At 35.3% G+C, this 24,006-nt stretch overlaps 2 protein-coding genes across 5 annotated transcripts; one reads left to right on the top strand and one right to left on the bottom strand.

Moving 5' to 3' along the window:
* The first annotated feature begins 1,515 nt into the window (after positions 1 to 1,515).
* LOC141814258 (pantothenate kinase 2) lies at positions 1,516 to 18,893 on the top strand. 4 transcript variants are annotated; one of them, XM_074702196.1, is made up of 25 exons: positions 1,516 to 1,580; positions 2,183 to 2,453; positions 2,757 to 2,969; positions 3,298 to 3,356; positions 4,318 to 4,434; positions 5,447 to 5,566; positions 5,643 to 5,737; positions 5,819 to 5,912; positions 6,091 to 6,222; positions 7,116 to 7,228; positions 7,413 to 7,605; positions 7,715 to 7,926; positions 9,583 to 9,627; positions 9,729 to 9,777; positions 10,789 to 10,871; positions 12,113 to 12,229; positions 13,601 to 13,664; positions 15,006 to 15,152; positions 15,231 to 15,389; positions 16,438 to 16,521; positions 16,686 to 16,883; positions 16,990 to 17,061; positions 18,174 to 18,308; positions 18,422 to 18,607; positions 18,700 to 18,893. In XM_074702196.1, the coding sequence occupies exons 2-23, from the start codon at positions 2,201 to 2,203 to the stop codon at positions 18,300 to 18,302; spliced, it is 2,748 nt and encodes a 915-aa protein (XP_074558297.1). In that variant the 5' UTR covers positions 1,516 to 1,580; positions 2,183 to 2,200; the 3' UTR covers positions 18,303 to 18,308; positions 18,422 to 18,607; positions 18,700 to 18,893. The 4 variants fall into 4 exon arrangements, with proteins under 4 accessions (XP_074558297.1, XP_074558294.1, XP_074558295.1 ...); XM_074702193.1 differs by having other exon boundaries at positions 18,411 to 18,607; XM_074702194.1 differs by having other exon boundaries at positions 1,555 to 1,580; positions 2,187 to 2,453; positions 18,411 to 18,607.
* A 96-nt stretch (positions 18,894 to 18,989) lies between these two features.
* LOC141814259 (monodehydroascorbate reductase 2, peroxisomal-like) lies at positions 18,990 to 23,956 on the bottom strand. The gene is made up of 7 exons (XM_074702198.1): positions 23,756 to 23,956; positions 23,401 to 23,452; positions 22,350 to 22,430; positions 20,815 to 20,933; positions 20,486 to 20,705; positions 20,297 to 20,415; positions 18,990 to 19,883 (listed from the first exon to the last, which is right to left on the bottom strand). The coding sequence occupies exons 1-7, from the start codon at positions 23,873 to 23,875 to the stop codon at positions 19,176 to 19,178; spliced, it is 1,419 nt and encodes a 472-aa protein (XP_074558299.1). The 5' UTR covers positions 23,876 to 23,956; the 3' UTR covers positions 18,990 to 19,175.
* Between the last annotated feature and the right edge of the window lie 50 nt (positions 23,957 to 24,006).

Here is a 24,006-nt window from a genome sequence, read left to right as displayed (position 1 = left end):
TTGTTGATCCATAGTGGTGATTTGGAAGTGCGAGGTAGCAATTTTGTCGATGGCTGGACGATTTGGTGAATCTGATCCTGCAAAATACAAAGTAGTTTGTTTATACTCGTAGTTTGATGATTTGGTGAATATTGTTTTTCGAGGCTTGCAAGATCACACAGTAGTCTGTTTTTACAAAGCATAGAATGGGCGCTCAAATCAGTGAATAACTGAGTGTACCAAGAAAGAGCATTCAATCAAACAACAAAAGCAACAAATAGCCTAACACCAAGTGCAAAGGTGTCTCCAAAAGGATCTGAACTTGATGAGGAGTTACCACGCATCATCTTCTCTTCTTGGTAGACTGTAAAGTTGCTGGCAATGGTATCGATCTTTTCTTAATAAAAGCTTTTGTCCTGCTCTCTGGTTCATCCTCCTCAGTGTTCTCTTTAACTGGGGTGTTCTCTACATTTTCTGAAGCCATTTCTTCATAGAGTTCAACTTCCCAGGCAATCTCCTCTCCGCACCTCCATTAGAATCGATATAGCTATGTGGTTTCCCATAGTTCTAGATTAAGCTTTCTCATTTTTCATAATCCGAAAAACAAGTTTAAGGAAGGAATAATATAAAAACAGAGGTCGTATGAGCGATACAGTTCACATGCAAACCAGAATGGAACAAGGGAAACAGGTGGGCATTTAATGGAATCAAGGAGTTCAAAATTTGTACTTATAACAACAGTAAAGATATGTTTGCAGATTGTTATGAAAATGTGGATGTACATTATTTTTCAAGATCCTAGATCTCAGTTATTAGTCTTCAGGGCTTGGTCCATGCCGCAAAATTCACAGTTGTTCTTCACACTATTTGTCCAATTTGATTGGAAATGGCACCTTAATTATCCAAATAAAGAGCCTGATTTGTCTGTCAATTCTCCAATCAGGGATAGCAAAGGAAAAATCCTATCTAACTACAAGCAATGATAGTGGAGGATAGTTACATCGATTTAGACAGTGAAGGATGATACTCAATCCATCCAATAAGGGAAAAAGACTATTCAAATCTTCAGAAGTACTAAGCTTAATTACTTTCTTACATTTGTACATTATGGGAAGGATCTAAGCAACAACCATTGAATTACAAGTCCATGAAAGAATTGTATGAGCATGCCAATTGATTCCTACATGTAAGAAACCATTATACTTCACACCTTCAACCATTACATAAATGAATTCATGCTTACATAGTCTTTGGCGAGAAAAATGCAGATTAAGGCTTCGGCAGGTGGTGGTGGTTCGCTGGGACGGTGAAGGGGCGTCGGGGTTGAGGAGTGAGGGGGAAGGTGAGGGTGAGGGAGAGAGGGATATGGGACCAGATCGTCGCCGGCGTCGCCACGGCGGCGGGCGACGAGGGTTGGAGACGTGACAGGGTTGGTAAATTGGAACGTGTGGACCGAGTAATTATAAAAAAAAATATCTGCTTTGAGATTCGTGCATGGTCCTGCACCTAGACCTCTTCACTAGATCTGGAGTGAAGGGTCTTCAATCCAGTGTTTTTATCCCGACTCCAGTCTTCCTCTGCTGTTAGGCGGCAGGTTGAAGGTTGGTGAAAACTTCTCTCCTCCTCGGCCTAATCCTCCGAGAGTCGATGATCGTTTCTATTTCATCTCCCGCTGTTTGATTTCTTCAACGCGATTGATTTTGGATTTGTTTTTTTCTTTCTCTTTTCTTTAAGCTGATGGACAAAGTTTCCCTATTTTTTCTTTTGTTCGACTCGAAAGCTGCTGCTTTTAGATCGGAAATAAATAAAGGTACTAGTTTCGAAATAGTTCACTTTTAGCCGATTTTGATTTCATAAAAGAATTCTGTTTTACAGAGAACCGAGATGATTGATGATTGATCGCGTGTTCATCGTGTTTCTGGGAGATGAGTAAATTTCTATTTCGCCGACATGATGTAGTTTCCTCTCGTGCTGATGGATTTAATCCTTGATTCGCACTTGCTATTTCATCCATCGAGGTTTCTAGTTTGTAGTGCTTGACTTGTGTCTCCGGCTCCTTTCAACGGGTTTTATAGCATTTGGTACTTTAAGTCACTGTTCTTGTTCAAGTATGTTCTAAATTTGTGCTTTTCCACGGTTGGACAAATGTACACTGGTTGTTTTATTGTTTTTTTTTTCTATAATTGGCATTCATCTCTGTTAGGCAGGCGAGGCTAGATAAATGGACAGCTGTGAGAACAAGAATCATTATAATGATTGTGACAAAGGGGATGTATTGAAGCAGACTGAAGAAGAGACGGAGGAGAAAGAGAAGGTGGTGTCAACCCCATCCAGTTCGATGCACAGATCTAGCTCACGGCCACAACTTGATCTTAGCAGGGCTGCCATACAAGGAGACTTGGAAGACAGGAATCCCACAATCCTGCTGCCAAACCAGTCTGATGACATATCCCACTTGGCTTTGGATATCGGAGGTCTTTTCTCGCATTTACCTTGTAGCTTTCTCATTTTCTATGTCATTGTGATAGGAGGTTTTTTCCCTTATGCGGCGAAGAGATTTGTTCATTTTTCTCTAAATTATTTATTTTCTAACAGAATTCTTAGTTTAAGAAATTATGAGTGTTTGATCACAAAAGCTCTAAAGTTGTGCTGGTCAGAGTACTTCATACGTGTGTGAATGCTGTTGCCATCTTTCAGACTATGAAACCATTCAAATTACTTTGGAAAATCATTTCTATGTTGATATCTATTTCTCACACCACTCTGTTTGTTCCTAGGGTCTCTCATTAAGCTGGTATATTTTTCACGGCACGAGGAACTTTCAGTTGATGACAAGAGGAAGAAATCCATGAAGAAAAGGTTTGGACTGCCAAATGGAAATAGGAGAAGCTATCCAATTCTTGGTGGTCGGCTTCATTTTGTGAAGTTTGAGACAGGCAAACTGAATGAATGCCTTGACTTTATTTCTTCCAAACAACTTCATCTCGGTGGTATGTTGCTGCAATCTTTAGAGAAATAAATGGACTTGCATAAAATAGACATTTGATTGAGATGTGCTATGATCTATTATTAAATTGACCTATATTTGCCTATATTTTTTGCTAGCTATTTATCTAGCTAAGACAATCCCTGATTATTGGCTGCTATTTCCACTTGTATATTAAAAGAAATTTACGTTCAGAACTATGATGCTCATAAAAAGGATCAATAATAGTCAAGTTATCATCATCTTGGCACTCATGACAGTTTTTTTCCCACGAATTTCATAGTTTCCTAAATTTCACATTACTCCTTTCAGTAAACTATTTTAGATTACAGGGATTGACTCACCTTCCTGGCGATCTGCAGCTCAACCAAATCATAACATTGTAATCAAGGTAACCCTGGTGAAATTCCTTCCTTTTATGTTTGGTTCAACCTCTATTCTCTCTACATTCTAGTTATTAGATTCATAGGTGTATTTAGGTACAATTCCTTGGAGGCTTTGAACAATGATAATTTGAGAGCACACCACCTAAAAAATTTGCACCACATTCATATATCCTTTTAACTCTTTGAGATTAAGTGATGCTGATGAAACCAATTTGTAGTATCTTTTTGTCTTTTTTTAATCTTATCTCATGCCAACCACTTCAGGGAATGAGAGTCCAGATGTTCCTGGAATTTTTGTAAATGTACTATGAAAGATATAATGAATGCTAATCAATAGAATATATAAGGGCTTGTTATGCCGGTGAAAATTGACAAAAAATAAAAAGGCAAATCAGGGTTACATAACTGAGGAAAAACGAGAAAGCTTCTATCAATTTAGTTGTTTGCCTTTCCATACTCATAGACAGCACACAGATGAGCACATCATGCTGATGACCTGTCTAAGTGCCATACATCCCAACTTATCAAGTTGAGTTTGCTAGTGAGACATAGTGTTGAAATTTTGAGTTTCGGTAGGATTTCAGAAAGTAAACTCTTAAGAGTCAGAAGGAGCAAGCGCAGGCTGTACTTAGTGTGTCATTTTTGTTATCGGAAATAATAATGCAGGCTGTTTTGCTGTTTCACTTATGCAACATATGTTGAGAATTGAGATTCTAAAAGAACTTTGTCCTGATCTTATATGTACATAAATCTGTCTGTGTTTTTTTTGTCTTGATTTCAGTGTTGATTTATCTTTGGCAGTGCTCTTTCCTGGAAAAAGAATGTTCTTTTGTTTTAATATTTCTCATAGATCATGTTTTCTGTGCATTGTTTTTTCTGGCTTAGTAGGGTAATTTACAATTAGACTATGAATTTGCAGAATATTCATTAATTTTGATATATTGACTAATTAGCTTTCTTGGAAAGGCCACAGGTGGTGGGGCTTACAAGTTTGCTGATGTATTAAAAGAACAGCTTGGAGTTAGTCTTGATAAGGAAGATGAGATGCATTGCCTTGTAGCTGGTGCCAATTTCTTGCTTAAAGTATATTTTCTATTTTTATTTTCTTTTTGCTGATGCTTGCAAGCACTATTTTCCTGTAAATAAAGCAAATGCTTATACATTTAGCCTTTAAGTATATTAAAGCTTGGAGTTCCATTACTACTCATATTTACATTTACTTCCATGCACCCATGTCCACGTCTGGGAGCAAGTGCAGATAGTTCTGAGTGCATAACTGTTTGATTTGGGAAACAGCAATGCAGGTTGGCGTTGCTGTATCAACTGAACAGTTCTCTCCCATATTCTATTTCTGCTTGAGCAACCCTTTTGTTGGCAGTCAAAATCTATTCATTTTGTGTAGGATCTAATTAAATAAGATATTGTAGTCTGTTGACATTATTTTTCTTACTCTTTAAGTACTGGTATATTGATGACATTTTGTGGATTTATTTTAACAAAACAGTTGGAACTCCTATTGTATCTTGCATTTGCAACTGCTTCTTCTTATTCCTGAGACTAGATAATGTGTTTACATTTTCATAAATTAGTTGGGACTCCTAATTTATCTTGCATTTGAAACTGCTTACTCCCGTACTAGATAATGTGTGCGGCCGAGACTAATTTATGTTAGACTTTTGATGTCACATCACAACAAGGCATGCTTTTTACATGCCGGTCATCAAGTTTGAACCAGCTGATGATTTAGCTTTGAATGGAGTGATATGACTATTGTAGCCAACTCCAATTAGTTGGGTCATATGATGATGATGATAACTAGTAGGATCAGCTGGATATTTTTGTATCTGATTATTGATAGCGTTTGATGAACATTAGAATGATTAGTAATTAAAATTATGAAAAGGAATTTTTATAAATAATTCATATACAAGTATGTCACATCACAAAATTTAGTAGGTCACATTCTTCATAAGGAAACTATTTATTGAATGTAGGGTTTTTCGAAGTAATTGGATAGTGCACATTTTATTGTTTCTTCAAGCAGACATCTATGATCTGCAAACTTTTGATATTGATTTTTTCATGATTTGTCAAGGCAATAAGACATGAAGCTTTCACACACATGGATGGCCAGAAAGAATTTGTGCAGAATGACCAGAATGATTTGTTTCCGTATCTTCTTGTTAATATTGGTTCTGGAGTTAGCATTATCAAGGTATTGCCTACCTCTAATATTCTACTGTGCATGCTTTTTCTGCAAAGCATAAACACCTAATTTATAGCTCCATTAGGTGGATGGTGAAGGAAAATTTCAGCGGGTTAGTGGGACAAATGTAGGCGGTGGTACTTATTGGGGATTAGGGAGGTTGTTGACAAAGTGCAAAAGGTTTGTGTTTTCAGTTGATATCTAGATTTGCTGTGTCAAAGATGTTTAAACTTTCCAGAAGACTTACTACTGCTACTGCAGTTTTGATGAGTTGTTAGAGTTGAGCCAACGAGGAGATAGTAGCAATGTTGACATGCTCGTTGGAGATATTTATGGCGGGATGGACTATTCTAAGGTATTAGTATTTCTTCAATTGTTTTCACTTTTTGTTCCCTATATTATGAAACTGGAAATTTCCTTTTGATCCATGTATTGCGATCTAATAAGAGAAAATCATGCCTCTTTTTAAGTTTTCATAATTCGTGATTTTTTCTTCTTGTCATTCTTTAACTAGCATGGTTAAATTGTTTTAGATTGGGCTTTCAGCATCAACAATAGCTTCTAGCTTCGGGAAAACTATTTCAGAAACCAAGGAACTGTCTGACTATAGACCTGAAGATATCTCTCTCTCTCTTTTGCGGATGATTTCTTATAACATTGGGCAGGTTGGTTTCCTGAATTATTATTTGGCAAAAGTAAGTTGCCATAAAGAAGTCCTTACGGGTTAAATTGGACGGGTTAAATTGGACATACCTTAATTCCTCTTTCATTTATCATCTGCATGGTGTTACAGCAATGTAACGCTTGACTTGAGATATATTTTTAATTTGGTATATACTTCTTTCATTGGACCAGTATTTGCCAAGTTTTAGGTTCTTAGGTGTTGCTGATACCTACTTTATGTTGAACTCCACGTTTGTAAACCTCATGTGCTTGTGGAGTGTTGCAATCTGAATGTTTATTTGAATGAAATATCCATCAGAATATTTAACAAGGAAACTTCCTTTTATATGGCTATTTAGAGAGCAAGCTTTGGTGTTATTGTTAGTTTCCTACTTACCGTCAACTATTCTGAGCTTTCAAGTAGCTTCTCTACATATAGGATGCATTTATATATATGTTAACATTTGTTGTTGAACTTGCTTTGATTCAATAAACATAACATTCTTATGTATTATTTGGAAATAGCCACAGACAACTAATTTAATCATCTCTATCAAGTGATTTCATATTTAGAAATAAGAAGCTTGCTTCATACATGAGTTTCAATTTTTTTTTTCTTACCTTACTCGGTAATGTTAACATAGATTTATCAGCAATTAACTGAGTTTGGAGGTTGAGGTATGTGGTGCCAACTGCTTTCTTCCGTGTCTACTATTTATGCTAATCCTGCAATTTATTTAAATTGGTTGACTTCTTTTTTAAGATATGCTTTTCTTATGCATCCATGGATTGTTGTGGCAAGATACTTCATCTTTTATTTCACATGAAAGATCTGCTATCAACCTGAATGTCAGCTGTAAATAAAACCTTATTACTGCTGCTGCTGGTTTTCTAGATCGCATATCTGAATGCACTCCGTTATGGGCTGAAAAAAATATTTTTCGGAGGATTCTTCATTCGTGGTCATGCATACACAATGGACACTATTTCTTTTGCTGTTCATTTCTGGTAATAGTCACCAAACCGCCTCTATTAAATTCTGTTATCTTTGCACCATTATATCCTTTGCCTTTCATCTATTGGATGTGAAACTGGATTCAAGAAACTGCAAACTACTGAATTTAATTTTGTAACTTGATTTCCCATTGCTTGTAGTTTTCTTAGCATCTTTGCTGGTCCTCCTTGTCCCCAGGTCAAAAGGACAGGCACAAGCTATGTTTCTTCGCCATGAAGGCTTTTTGGGAGCTCTTGGTGCATTTATGAGCTATGAAAAACATGGACTTGATTACCTCAGAGCACATCAATTAGTAGAAAGGTTTCCTGTGGGGGCTCCTTATGTTGGTGGGAAAATCCATGGTCCACCCCTTGGCAATCTAAATGAAAAGGCAAGAATGTTATTCATCTTGTGCAAATTAAAATAGGCTATTTGGTCAATTCTTTTGCTCAAGGAACATTTTGGGTAAGGCAATCATACTCACTGGATGCTGATTTCAGATTTCATGGATGGAGAAGTTTGTGCAGAAAGGTACTCAGATTACTGCTCCTGTGCCTACAGCTGCACCTGGAACTACTGGTTTGGGTGGCTTTGAACGACCATCATCCAGGGGCGATATCTTGCGTTCAGATTCAAGTGCTGCATTGAGCATAGGCGTACTTCATCTTGTTCCTACACTCGAGGTGTTTCCTTTATTGGAGGACCCTAAGACGTAAGTCATCACAAACTATTTTAACTTCTGTGGACAATCAGCAGCATTTCATGATGTAAAATTGTATGATATATACTGAACTGAGCCTTTTCTTTCCTGAGAAAATCACAAGTTTTATATTTTCTGTGTGAATTATAGTTATTATCATCGTTCGAGCACCCAATCAAATCGTTCCTTCTAGTTTTGTTTTTGGATGGGTGACCTTATGCAGTATGTGTGCTTTTTTATTACTTGGAAGATATAATGTTGCATTTTGTGATCATTATACCTTAAATATAGGAATTGGACAAAACACCTAATGATTGTACAGACCAATGAGGAACTAAAACTTATCTTCAAGGCCCCACATATCATAATGAACTCTCTCTCACCTTGAACCTGGAGCATAGATAGATCATTCCAACTCATTACACAAAATCAAAGCAGTATTGCTGACAAAACAAACTGATAGGATATTTGATGAAAAGATATGGAAATAAAATAAATTCAAATAAAAATACAAGCTTTTAAGAATACATTGGTCCAATAAATAACAGTTTAAGATGTAAATTTTAAGTTTATTATGTTTATTTTAGTATTTCTAGCAACCTTAATCTAGGTGGTTGAACAATAAACCATATTGAGAGGGATTGAAAAAAAAAACAAATTGTAGGAGAATATTTGCCTTTTTACCAAGTTGAAAGAGATATTTTTGTACTACTTGTTAAAAGATGACTGAATTAAAAAAAAAGAAACATTACACTAAGATGCCCATATATAGGACTTACCCATACATAAATATTCTGATGTTATGATCAAATAAAAATGTGAGACTAAACATTTACTCTACATTCATATATTACTATTAATTCTAGAATAAGATGCATTTATATATATATATATATATATATAAAGATATTTTCCACTAAGATATCTAAGGTCGTTGAACAATAAACCATATTGAGGGGGATTGAAAAAAAAAACTAATTGTAGGAGAATATTTGCCTTTTTACCAAGTTAAGAGAGATATTTTTGTATTACTTATTAAAAGATAACTGAATTAAAAAAAAAGAAACATTACACTCGGATGCCCATATATTGGACTTGTCCATACATAAATATTCTGATGTTATGACCAAATAAAAATGTGAGACTAAACATATACTCTAACATTCATATATTACTATTAATTCTAGAATAAGATGCATTTAGATATACATATATATTTTCCACTAAGATATCTAAGGTTCTAAGCCTTTGGAGTGACTAGCTTCTTCATGTAAAAAAATACTTATTCATCTTTGTACACATCAATTTGGATTTTGTATACATTTGGTTAGGATATTGGTCCCCTTCCCTTTCTCTCAATGTATGTGTTTTCTGAAAAGTGTCGAACTGAGGCCTGTCTGAATATCTGCTGTGGCTTTGTAAATCTTACGATCAGACATGGGGTCATTATGTTCATTTGTGTATATTATCTCATTGGGTTTTCTGCTCTGAAGCACCTTAACTAGTCAACTGTGGATAAAAATATAGTATTGTCTACTAACTGTCTTTGATGCACTGGAGCCGTTTTACTTGTGTGATTTCTTTATCTCATTTATAGATTTGGTCCAACTTTTTTTTTGAAAGCTCTCTTTGATTTTATTTATGATTTATGATGATATCCTTATTCAGGTATGAACCAAACACTATTGATCTAACAGATCCTGGCGAACTTGAGTAAGTTAACATAAGTTACTTGGTTTTCTTGTTCATGCTGCTTTTGGAAGATCATTCTTTATTGTACATGGGTACTTTTATGCAAGTTTTGTCCACTGTAGGTACTGGTTTACTGTGTTATCAGAGCATGTACCTGACCTTGTCGATAAGGTATATGATGCACAATATTTTTTCATTTAATGAAGTTATGTATTCTGCCTCTTCATGTTAAAAAGGAAACTATTTTGGTGTAAACTTTTTTTTTTGGTCTGAACTAATTTGCTGGAGGGTACCTCAATATTATGGTTTAAGTGTACATGATTTATCAGTCTAATTTCAGACAGTTTTATTTAACTTGCTTTTCTGCCAGTAAATTCACCCTATTGCCACTTTAAATGCCTATAAGATCAGGGGCTATATTATATTTCATTGTTACACTCACTGGTTATGTACTTGAAGTCCCATAGCCACCTTCAGCAATTATGATTCACAAAGTACATTTATTATTACTTATTATTTTTATGCGTTACCATGAAACATTTGCCTTTTTTAACTCTGGCCTCTGGGAAGTCAAATCTTCATTTTGGTAACCATCTTGTCTGCAATATTCAAGAAATAAGGAACTATGATAAGTCTAACCAATAGATAAATTACATGTAAGCTGTGATTTCTTGGAAAGAACTTACTAATTAGATTTTGACAATTATTTCATAATTTCATTACAAGAAACAATTTTAATTGACAACAAAATAAGGGACGGATATGTATAATAAGATTCATGTATAGATTCAATCTGGGAACAAAAAAGGAATGTAGAATGAAGTATAAGAACCAGCAGATAAACTGATATTAGTGCTTGGACAATGGGTTTGACAAAAGTGTATATACCTGATGTTTTAATGTGGGGTGATGATTGGGAGACTGCAGCCCAAAATTATTTTGACCTGGAAAGACAGAATATGAGATTACCTTTAGAGAACAACTTGCTAAAATGTTAGTTGTGCAATTTTAATGCTTATATTTTTTTTCTGTTATTCAATTGATGGTGGATAGAAAATAAGTGTTTTTTTTCTATAACCATACTGGAGATTTATAGCAGTAGTTCAAATTTAGAAGGATGCATAACTCATTTTGGTAATTTAAGGCATTGACTTATTATTAATCAGGTTGATGTGCTTGTAGGCAGTTGCAAGTGAAGGGGGGACAGATGATGCTAAAAGAAGAGGAGATGCATTTGCTCATGCATTCTCTGCTCACTTGGCAAGGTAAACGCAGTCATTTCTTCCCTAATATGTTTGTACAGTTTTGTTTGATTATTCCTTTTAGGATCATATCTAAGGGTTTTTTTTGGGAAACATATTTTGTTTGATGAATATTTAATGTATGATCTTATAAGTGCCTATGGGCAAGCATACGCTGCTCAACACTATTTTCTTGCCAACTTGTTAAGTAGACTTTATTCTCATACCATGTAGAAGCTAGGGATGGTCCAATCAAACACAAAATATCAAAGCAGTTTTCAACTTGCTGGACAGATGAGGTTCTTTAATGTTTAGTTCCTATGTAAAAATCTATTGGAATTTGTACCCTGGATGATGCAACACCAAAGTGAATTGAAAGACATATTTGAGACCATATGTTGCAGCACATGGATAACAATCTTACACAGACAAATAAATGAACTCATACAGTGAATATAACCTTATGACAAGTAAATACAAGATATGATTTAAGACTTCAACCTAAATAAAACTAAAAATAAACTAAAAATATTCAAGGATGGAAATAATCCTATATCTATAAGAACTCAACCAAATTAGCATATAGACCAAATTGCACGATCTGGCACTGAAATCTATAGATTGAACTTAAGAATAAGTAAACTTGACTTTGCCGATGAGGCAGGTTCTCATTGAGGCCTTCCTCTCATCGAGCTTGATTATGGCGATGCTTAACAGTTTGGATTATAGTTGCTATCATCTGTTCTATTAGATGACTGAAGATCCTGTTATGCTTGGCTATTCTTTTTGATCTCATTGTCACACTTTGCATTATGGCAATGAATGCAACCAAAGATGCCTTGGCAATTGAAAGGACATACTGAAATTTACAGATTTCACTCAAGTTAGCAAGCTTAGGCAATGAATTTAGCACTCAAGGAAGCCTTCCTGTCATCCCATTTAATTGTGATGTCATCTTGTGAGTCTCTGTTTGAATGCAAATGTTCTTGTAAGAACATACTATATATTATACTAATTATCTATTTGAATTATGGAACCTCAATCTCATTGTCATACTTTTTGTTGGAAGTGTACCTTGCTATGTACAGCTTGTATCCCATTATCTCACTTTTCATACCTTATTAATTTAACTTTTGCATCAATCCCCCTTAAATATTCTGTGACACTTTATGCAATACTCTTCTGTGCCTTTTTGGTAGTCCAAAGTTAAATCACAATTTTCTTTGTAGCACCATTCACTATTGTTATATGATTTCTATTAATAGGTTGATGGAAGAGCCTGCTGCTTATGGGAAGTTTGGCTTGGCCAATCTTTTGGAGCTCAGGGAAGAATGCTTGAGGGAGTTCCATTTTATGGATGCTTATATTACAATTAAACAGAGGTTGGTTTGAATTGTTAAAATCACCAAATTAGTAGTTCGGAGATTTGATTATCACAAATTATTAGTTAATCTTTAAGTATTAACAAGTAATGATAATTATAAAATGAAACAATATCATAAATTAATATACAATGACAAAAATATAGATTAAAAATAGAATAAGATGCAAGATTGTGTTTTATGAACGACAATTAAACTAAACATCTAAACATGAAACCAACTATATGTTATGTTTTTGTCTTTTTGATGCCCAATGATATGCATAGATTTATGAGAAAAAATTAATTAATGCTAAAAAATTTAAATTAATTAACAAATTAAACAAAAGTAATTTTCAAAAGAGAAAAATGTGACTATACCAAGATGATGTGATTATAGTTTGATGTCAATTTATCATGACAACCAAGGTTTGCAAGAAAGGAGGGCATCGGATTGGTTGGTGGAACATGACAACCAAGGTGGAGGTGGCACCGGAAGATACTGAAGGGATTTTCTGACAGAGGTTCTGAATGGATTGATGTTGGAGGTAGCAAATTAATGGATCCATTTCACACCGATAAAAAAGAAAAACTATCAAATTGAATAGGAGTTTAACTCTGATACCAATTGATGCAACATCAAATTGAACCCTCAAATTACATATAAGATTTAAATGAATTTGATGAAGCATGGGGATAATTATCTCACATAGAGAAAAGATAAAACCTCACATGATTAAAGCTGGATTTTTTTATTAATTGAAAGCTTATCAATACGTAGACATAATGCCACTTTGATAGGCTATAGTCTAAATAAACTAGGAAATAACAAACAATTTGGTACATGCACTAATTCCCAATAATTGATTACCTAAAAACACTAATTACCAAACAATTCAAACTATACCACTATACCAAACGATTCAAATTGAATTCATTCATGATCTGCATTATCAACTCTGCCACAAAGGTCATTGCAAATTGAAATACTTATACAAATTAAGGACCGTACCAATCTCCATCAAAATTAGTCATTTATATCCTTGTAGCATGTTTGTAGCTTCTAGAAGTACTTCTGTATGCTAAGTCATTCATTTGCACTAGAAATTTCCTTGTCTTACATAATTGTTGCAATTTGCTTGTGCACTTATTATAATCTAATATTGTTATTAGATGGTTATTTTTGTTGGTTTAATATTTTCCATAAATTCCTTGGCTACATTTGTAGATTATCTAGATGCCACTTTTTACCCTTTCATTTTTGGTTAATAAAGAGTGAAATCATTATATTCTAAAATTTGTTTGTTCTTTTCAATATTGTGTTAAAAGTCTTTACTTTTTTTTGTTGGAGGATCAGTATTTGCTTATTCTTTGATTTTTTTTTTCTCCCTAGGGAAAATGAGGCTTCTCTTGCTGTTTTACCTGACCTTCTTATGGAACTTGACAGTATGAATGAGGTATAAAAAAATGCTCTTTTCTTGCCACAGATAAAATCATTTAAACACAATGAAATTAGATAAAGATAGTGTAGGAATGAAATTGTTTTTATTAAATTTATCCTCTCCTCAAGGTTTGAGACAAGTCTCTTGGAAAAAGTTGCTTATCACCAACTGATTTGTGTCCTCATGGCTTCCATGAGACAGTTTCATACTTTTTATGAATTGCACTACCTACCACTCAAAGCTTAACACAACATTGCACCTGATACCTCTAAAGATTCTAAAATAGCATTCAAGACTGTTGAGTATCCAGGTTGTAAACTTGTGTGTAATGTGATTCTCTTATTTGTATAATTCCAATATTTAAATTAGGTATTTATAATGTTTCAAAAAGAAAAATCTCTCTATTCTACTCCATCCAGGTTGCCACCTCTCACCTTGTTCACCCATGTCAATGCCAAAGCCTGATCCAGAATTAGAGTGTTGCTTTCGTCATCTGACCTCCTCTACACAATGGACATGGAAATCATAGCCATGAGATCTGTGGGAGATTGATGGTGCACTATTGATCTCTCATACTCTTCAACCAAAGCACCAAATTAATCAGCTTGAACATGCTCAAGCAACTTCTTGCTCACCTGACTGCCTGTTCTCCTTCACCACTAAATTCTAACAACTCCTTTTCTCTCCTTATTCCTATTTATAATTGTCCATTTCTGCATCAGGATCTTTAACAGCTCAAATTCCATGATGAAACACCTGGATTTAGGGTTTTTCAGTCAATCTGCTTCTTTAGTGATGATCTATGTCAAGCTGCTGCTGAGTTCTAAAGAAGTTGGAATCTTGGCAAAGGCTTAACATTGGAAATAAGGTTTAAAATACTGATTCTAGTAATGAATTTAGTAGTTAACAGTCGACTGGTTTTCAATGCTAATCGGTGCACTTGTTGGTATGAGTTAGTCCAGTTTACCTATTTCTTATTTTTTTTGGCTTGTTTGTGGTGGGAGCGAAAAGATTGAATACTATCATCGTGCTAGGATATCAGCTATGTGGACTTATTTTATTATTCTGCTTTTCTCACAGTGCACTTCTTGACTTTGGCGTTTGTACTACTATGATTTTGTACCTAGGTGTATATTTGTTGACTGGATACTCCGTTGTAAATTTGATTTACAAGATGTCACTTGACCTTTAGCATGTACAGTTATTACTGGGACATGATTTTCTTTGAGATTTCTTGTAAGAAAGCTCCTGTGAAAGGAACAAACATTTTAAAATGTTTCATGGATACAATTATAAGAGATAAAGGTTGTTATATTGAACTGACTGGTTGGATATTTTTCCCGTACTGTTTACTAGGAAGATAGATTGCTTGCTCTTATAGAAGGTGTTCTTGCTGCAAATATCTTTGATTGGGGATCTCGTGCATGTGTTGACCTTTACCACAAGGGAACAATTATTGAAATATATAGGATGAGCCGCAAAAAGATGCACCGACCATGGCGGGTATTTCACACTTTTCAGGCAATCTATGAATTTATTTCACATCCAATTGAACTTTAAACAGAATTGTTCTTCCTTCAGGTGGATGACTTTGATATTTTCAAGAAAAGAATGCTTGGTTCTGGAGATGAGAAACCCAATCCATACAAAAGAGCATTGCTCTTTGTTGATAACTCTGGTGCAGATATAGTTCTCGGGATGCTTCCATTAGCACGAGAACTTCTCCGACGTGGGACTGAGGTAAGTTAGAAGTATATCTACATAAGAAAAAGGTTTGCATGTTTGTGTACTTATTGTAGTTTATTTACTAATATTAGCACCTCTTACTTATTTTGTTTCCATGGTTTCTATTAGTATTTTTAACAAATATCAGGGATTTTTTTTCCCTTTCTTTAGTCAAGGCACTGCTATGCGATGGTGTATTTGGCTTCTTTTCAATTCCCAAAACAGGCTAGCACATCAGTGACAAGAACACTAAGTTTGTTTTTTGCTTGTGAAAATTTTCAGATTTTTCAATTTCTGTACTTATTTTGTAGAAAATAATTTTTAGAATAATGTAAAACCTGATCTATTGAAACTGAAAATAGAGAGTCAAAATTGTGAGAATTATCATTAGATTATCTTTTTCTGTATTTTGTAATTTTATAATTACAATAATACCTGAAATTGAAGAGGCTATTTTGATGATTAGTCAAATCTACTTAGAGAAAATTAAAAAAAATATTTCTACATTATAAAATATACAAATTGACGTTTTGCAATGAGTAAATAAACTCATCATAAGCTAAGTACATGGTATCGCATAGATATTTATTTTCATCTGCTAAGACAATTCACCAGTCTCAAACTATGGTGAGTCAAACATGTCTTTTTAGTTGATATTCCTATCATCATTGGTAGCCAAACGCTTGAGGAATGTATGAGGATAATTTCATAAAAATTCTCACAATTTGATTTTCTATTTTTAGTTTCAGCGGACTGGTTTTCATTTTTTAAAAAAAATTATTTTCTGAAAATAGAAACTAAAAAATTTAAAAATTTTTACCATTTTTTCACAAGTCATGCCAAGAAAAGTGCTGAATTGACAGAATACTATATAGTATATACTACAGGTGTCCTGAAGTACAAGAAATTTTTTCTGCAGAGTTATCTAAACTTTTATTCAAGAAGATGTATGCTGAATTTTGTGTCCTAACTAGCCATCTGCTAGAGGCATGGGTTCTTTTCTTGCAATGGAAGAACAAAACATTAGCAAACATTTCATATGACAATTTATTCTTCACTCCAGGTTGTTCTGGTTGCAAATTCCTTGCCCGCTTTAAATGATATTACTGCAAATGAACTTCCTGAGATTGTGGCTGAAGCTGCAAAGGTTGGTGTTAACTAGATGGGTAGTATCTATCTTTAGGCACTTCCTTATCAAACTGATATGTTGTTGGGTTTCCCTCTCTTGTTCACCATTTCCAGAAAAATGGAGAAAAAACACCATTTCTTATTTATTTTTTAACATGAACAATGTTGTCAAAAACTCTACAGCATTGTGATACCATTAGAAGAGCTGCAGAAGCTGGAGGGTTGCTAGTGGATGCAATGGTAAGCATACAAGAAAAAGGATTGAAGAACCAATCACCTTCAGTTTCACTAATGATTGCTGAGAATGGATGTGGAAGCCCTTGCATTGACTTACGGCAAGTCAGCTCAGAGCTTGCAGCTGACGCAAAAGATGCAGACTTGGTGTGGAATTGAATATTTATGTTTTTGAATGCTACGTCAACATATCTTGTTTCCTAGAAACACTATATCTAATGAGCTCATTTGTTTGGTTTTAATTGCTTTGCAGGTAATTCTAGAGGGCATGGGCCGAGCAATCCATACTAATTTGAATGCTCGTTTCAAATGTGACACACTGAAGGTATCTGTTAGGTCAACTTTAGACTTTTTTCATTCTTAGTTGTTTTTCTTTCTTTAAGAAGACAGAAAAGCAATATATGTCAAACTAGGGAATCAACTAACAGTGCCTGAATTAGATCGAGATTGAGTTGTTGTCAATATGAAAATTAATGGTTCTCTTGTTGGAAATTGGTTTTCATAACCAATTGGTCAAATAGGAATATAGATGACTATTTCACAAGTAGACTATTATAAATCAATTTATATTGCTCGTTGTTTGTCTATGCATGCGAGATTGATCAGTCTCCTTGCTACATTAGCTACCAGGTGCGACCTTTGGGTCTGTGCTGAGCAATGCTCAGATATTGTATTTATCCTTAATTAAATCAATTAAAATTAAGGGAATTTTTAAAAAAGGACACACCCCTAAATTAATGCCATTTCACCTTGAAAGAAGCCCTTTGTCCCTTCCAAAAAGGACCCTAATCTTCTTGCTTAAAACACTCAATTCTCGATTTGCATTTTTTCTTGAGTTCTCCTCTTTCTCTCTTCTCTAGAGGGATCTAAGGGCATGAAATTTAGAGTACTCCTATTTTGAGTTGAAGGATAATTGGCAATTAACCGCAAGCACCTAAGGTGCAAGGCAATATTGTCTTAAAGAGAGGCTCCAACCCTTGTCTCAACTTTAACACTCTTATCCGAATAGGTAATACCTGAAAGACTGCGTCAACATCTTGACCTGAAAGACTATGTCGACATTGTGAAGAGGTAATTTGACAACTGAGGATATTAAATCAGTGACGACAGCACCTCGGGAGGTCCGCCTATCATATCCAAAGAGGTGTGATGACTAAAGTTGGACCCACATCATCATACCAGCACTGATCGGTTTGAGCCACTAATTGATGAACTAAGCAACCGGATCCTAATTTACTGGATCACTTTGATAATTATTCATTTACATGTTTACATGTAGTGGCAATCATTTGATGAACCTATAAGGTTTGGCTGAGAACTACTATCTAGAGTCGGATCTCTTTCCATTCTCTTGAATGTCTTCCTTAATCTTGGCTATATGTCAAATACAAGCACTATCTAGAAGCAGACTTTATATGCATGCTTGTCTTATTTCAGCTTGCAATGGTGAAGAATCAGAGACTGGCTGAAAAGGTTTTTAATGGGAATATATATGACTGCATTTGTCGATTTGAGCCTAGAAATGAACCAGTTGCATCTATTGAAGCCAATTCTTGGGATAACTAACAACTGGTACGTTGATTATATTCTCCGAAAACAATTATTGTGATCCATTTATGCATCTATCTTTAGTATTATTCAAAAGTATAGTAATATGAGCACCTGTCTTGGTAGGCCATTTCCAGCTACTGCTATAAATGGTATATCACTCATGTTTACAAACTGTTTAAAAGACTGGTTTCACTATCCTTCATATAAGTTGATCAAGATTTGTGATCGTTCCTCCTTATGTTGGCTGTCTATAAGCGAATTAAAAAAAAGATAAAGCGACCTTATCCTGGAATTGGAGGCTATATGATCTTCACAGAAAGGTGAGTCAGTTCATCCTGGTGAGATCTTTTTCGTTACAGAACTTGTTCGCTAGCATGATTTCTTACATGATCCTTATTTTTTTTTAATGTAGAATTTCTACTATTATCAAAATCAGAGGTTGCTCATATCCACTGGCTGCTGATCACTTCATGACAAGTGCACGTAAGAGTGTTATGTTGGCTGTCAATCTAGTGTAAGACGATGATTGTGATATTTCTGCAAGTGATCATTCTTGAGATGAATATCTTTCAACCATATTTGGAATTGACAGAATATGGGCTATCATTTGGTGCTTGCATATATATATATATATATATATGGATTGATAAATTGTATAAATATTAATGGCTACTTTCATTAATGGTTGTGCTACTACCAAATAACCAGGGGAAACACATTGAAATACGTTTTATAAGAATAGCACTATTATTGCCGTATGTATTACAAGGCTAGTTCTGCTAGGAGAGCTTTTACATTGCAATTGAAACTTTCATCCATGTTTCTTTCCAGAAATTATACACCATAACAATAACGATTTTAATTAATCTTCCCGCGTTAGTTAGTTAGTTACAATATGCGGCGTCTCCTTCCATACCAGTACGCAAACCCTGCGATCGAAAGAGCTACGACAACACCAGCAGTAGCGTAGTGTGTGTATATTGGTCTCTCCACAAGAAGGCCACTCTCTGGTGTTGCTGCTTGCTGACTGACTCGCAGAGCGAATTCAATTCCTGCTCTTTCAACCTCAGCAATGTTGTTCACGACTGCTTTCGATCGAACAGCCTTTGCGATCGCCTCGTAGTCGTCCTTGCTTCCACCCTCCAGGAAAGCCCCAACGATCACACCCTTGTAGATCCAGTAAGCACCAAAATTCCCACTGGAGAAATCTCCGTAGTGGACGACTTCACCAATGCTATCTCCGTAGAACTGCCAAGACAACGTGAACATCCTGGAGTAAAAGAAAGGTAGATAATCAAGGTCACCTGTGGTGGGTGCCATGATCGCTGCGACAGCGTGCCTTGCGGTCTTCCGCGCAGAGTCCACATGCTCGAGGCGGTGAATTTCGTTGCCAAATAGTTTGACAGGAAAAGCAGCAACGTCGCCGACGGCATAGACAGAGGTGTTGCTGGCCTGCATTCGTCCATTGACCTTAATCCCGCCTTTTTCGAGCTGTAGTTGATCTTCAAATAGACCAGTGTTTGGACGGATGCCAATGCCCACCACAACCATGTCAGCCGGAAGGCAGGTACCATCTTTAAGGATCACAGCTTTTACCTATGAACAAGAAGAGAGTTATTGGATCAGCATCTAACTAACTAACTACTAATAAATGTGCATGGAGCTTCCTGAAAAGAATAGCCTAGTTAACACTATCAAGTGTGGCCTTTGGATAACCAATTCAAAATTTTGCACCTCACAAAAGACCAGATACAACTGCTTTAGATATTCAGGATCAGACTGGCCAGTTTATAGGAGTGTGTATAGGTGGACAGAAAAGTAAAGATAGAAGTTTGTGATAAAACATGAAGAGCACATTCGTCGCCTAACTCAACCATACAATTAAGGAATCCATAAAGCCCAATTTATTTTATCCAGACTTGAAGATAGCATAGCTCATGGTTCTGTCTGATAGACTATTTCATGGAGAATTAAAATTGACGAAAACAGATAGATAAAAAAAGTGTTACCTTTCCCTCTGAGTCATTCTCAAATGATGTCAGAACACTTCCTTTGATGAATTTAACTCCTTTTGATTTATAGTAATTTTCATAATACTCTGCAATCTTTGGTGTAAACAAACGGCCCACTGGCAAGATAAGGTAGAAGCATCAATCAATGAAGCTTACCTTCATTTACTGATATATTACCATACTTACTGCAATGTGCCTCTGGGAAAACCATGGTTACTTTCATTTGATTTGTAACTAATGCTGCTGCACATTCCATCCCAATGTAACCGCCACCAATGACAACAGCATTCCCTCCACTGCAGTTTTGCATTACGTCCACAAGCCTATTTGTATCAGCCAAATTACGTAAGTAGCAAACGTTTTCAGCATCGGATCCTCTAACTCCAAACTCTTCGAGTTTCAGAGCCTACATGCAAAAAGTTTTCAACAGAAGGCAATTATCATGCTTGACCTGAATATTATGCAATGAGGAAAAAGAAAGTTTGAAACCAAATGCAATATATAGACTTCAATACCCGAGCACCTGTTGCAATTATGAGTATCTTGTAACTGATAGTTTCACCAGTTGCTGTGATCAACACTTTCCGCCTCACATCAGCAGACTTTACTCTGGTGCCAAGAACAAGTTCAATGCCTAGCAAATCACAACAATAAATTATGCTAGTAAGTTTTAGCAGTATCAACAAATTAAGATGTGTGCATATAGAAAGTAAGATCAAGCAAATACAATTCAAGATGAAGTGTCTTATTGTTTACAAATCTCAACTCCAAGCCAAACCTTCATGTTCAACAAGGCTATATGTTAAGAATCACTAAAACTCTGATCAAAGCCAAACGGTGTTATTAGCACAGCATAGATTAATTTGAAACATGGATGGATAGTGACTAAGAGAATCCTTTTAACCTATTTATTCCCAGAGAAAGGCCAATTTATATGACGAGATTAGAATGTTTCAAGGAACAGATAATCTTCAAATTGCTAAGATTCAAATTTTTGCAGATACACTATTTAAGTCACCCTAAAGATACATTAAATAATGACTTAATAGGAAGCTATATGGTCCACATCACACAGGTAGAGGGATGTTATTCTAGGGAATGAAAGCATCCAAGATTCAGTCCATAAGTATATATCATACAATAGATAATTTGGATAATTGATTCGAAATTTGCAACTATATGACAACCAATAATTTTCTTGCAAGAATGCTAATATACAACACATCTAACAGTACAATTTAGAGGTGGTGAAAAAAAAAACATAGATAATACGGATAATTAATAAGTCGATTTGGATGCTTAACATCCTTTTTAGAGATACATAAATTTAGCATCATAGAAATGACAAACAATGGGATTAATCCCAATTGAGGTAGAATTGCAGTAAAACAACTTAATGCACTAGGAACATTATCTAACTCATTCTAGAAGAAGGAACAGATTTTTTAATGAGGATTCATTCATAAATAAATGGATTCTATAGTTAGAAGAGTTGAATTGATCATAATATATTTTTTATAAGGGACATATTCTTTTTTACAATACATTCGTTCATAAACAAATGAACCCTATAGTTAGGGGAGTTCAATTGATTAGAGCGGAAAATGCAAAGGGGTAGAAGGAGATCAAAGAGAATACTAATCAATGCAATAGTAAATGCAATGAAGAATAATCTAATTTATTCAAACATTACTAGTGGTATAATCTTGTAGAAATCTTAATGTACGGGTAACATTTATTTACCCCAACCCAAAAGGTTGACACAATAATTAATGAATAAACAAAATAAGCATTGTTGAATAAAAGAATGGTGTAAACCTCAAATTAAATTAATACAGTTAGCCCGAACATTGTTAACTCCAAATCTCCATAATACAGTTTACAGCTTTTCCATTTTCAACTATACAAATGCCAACCTTTGGCTTTGAAACAAACAAATAGAGCAATGAGTTATACTTTCTCAATTGCAAAGAGTGAAGGAAAGTGAAATATAGTGTAGCTGCTGAAAAAATGTTGAAATTAAAAGAAAGATTTGTTAAGATAGATTTACCGTGCTCCTTATACCATTTTGGCATCAGTCTCTCATCATTAGCACCTACGCAAGTATGGAATGCTGGCAGGCGTGCAGGAGCTGGAAAAATAACCTCAAGTTACATACTTGTCATAGTGTGTAAATGTGATATTTCATCACCATATATTCAAGTAACTGATAGGGTAACAGAACAAGCATTCACGAATTGTTCAGAGCAAATTCATATTTAATGATGCGTAAAAGCTCATATACTGGCATATTTTTTTTGGAAATAGAAAGTCACCAAACACTTGTTAAATCATTTAGATCCATGTTATAGTACTATGATTATCTCATTCCCGTGCCTCTATAAATGACAAAAAAGTGTAAATACACCACCATGACCCAAGATCAATTGAAGCGACTATCGACCCATCACATCTATTACACTTGGAAGAAAATGAGCAACAACCATACAGAAAGGTGAAACATGATCAGCTTGTTGATTTAACAACACGGATAAGTGAAATTTCATGCCATTGCCTCCATAAACATGATTGGTTTCATTCTTCTTCTAACCTCGACCATAATAGTAGGTCAAATTTCTTGAATTTGCCTATTCGTGTAGCAAAATGGAAGGGGGAATTTAGGAACTAGCAGTGATATTGTGTTTGCATTCATCAAAAAGTGAGTCCTTATGAGTTATCATTATGAGTTTTCACACTAGAATGCAGGATTACAAATATATACTGTCACCAACAATTTTCTATGGTGAAACACCTTGGAAACAGTCGATCTAGAAGTCAATTCAGTGAATATTAAGTAAGATGAACTTAATGCTTTCAGAAAGATGATCAAGTCACAACAATTTGGTCCTAATTAATAGAGAATAGCACTCCTCGAGCAAATGTTGATTGGTGAGGCGCCACCTCATCCTATTCCACATAAGCATGTGTTGAGGCCATTGGGGTGTGTGAAGATGTCTCCTCTTCTCAAGTGGCTAACAGCAATAAAATTTTAGCTCAACTGAATGCATTTCTAACCATAAATTCGTGGCGTATGGATTAACTAGGATGAAAACGATAAATACCTTCAGGAAGTAAATATCCTTTGCTCAATGCAGGCCGTTCATAAGGTGCAACCTGCAAAAAAGTCCATCGCTTTGCGCATATAAGTTCTATATACAATTAGAACTCGATCTCATAAACAATTACAAAGATGAAGCACAAGGTATGAAAAACTTTAAAACGGTAGAATCGTCAAAAGAAAGTAACTTTAAAGTCTCCGAATCCTCAAATCCAATCTGCGGACTTCAACTTCAATCTCAAACTTGCAACACGATGTTCAAACCACCCAAAAAGGAAGCGAAGCGAGGCAGATAGCGCAACGACACCGATCGAAATCGAAAGGAATTCCAAACTCGTGAGAAGGGGATCTAGACTCACGGATTCCTCGGAGATGATGCATAGCTCGCCATGGGAGACGCCCCTGCGGACGAACTCGAGGGCGGCGTAGCCAGCAGCGACGCCGCCGCCGAGTATGACGTAGACGAACGCCCGACCCATCCGGAGATCTCTCTTCGTCGCGCTATCTTTCTTTTATGGATTTGTTTATTTATTTCCTTTTCTTCTTCTTCTTTCTTTCCGTTTCTGTGGCACGAGGCTGAGGAGCAAATTAATAAGATGTGGTGGATAAA

Source organism: Curcuma longa, chromosome 21, assembly GCF_044706935.1.
Source record: "Curcuma longa cultivar G26 ecotype Majalengka, Jawa Barat chromosome 21, ITB_CL_G26_1.1, whole genome shotgun sequence".
NCBI lineage: Eukaryota > Viridiplantae > Streptophyta > Magnoliopsida > Zingiberales > Zingiberaceae > Curcuma > Curcuma longa.
The sequence above is the reverse complement of the archived record's forward strand: the minus strand, read 5'-3'. Positions and strand labels throughout refer to the sequence as shown.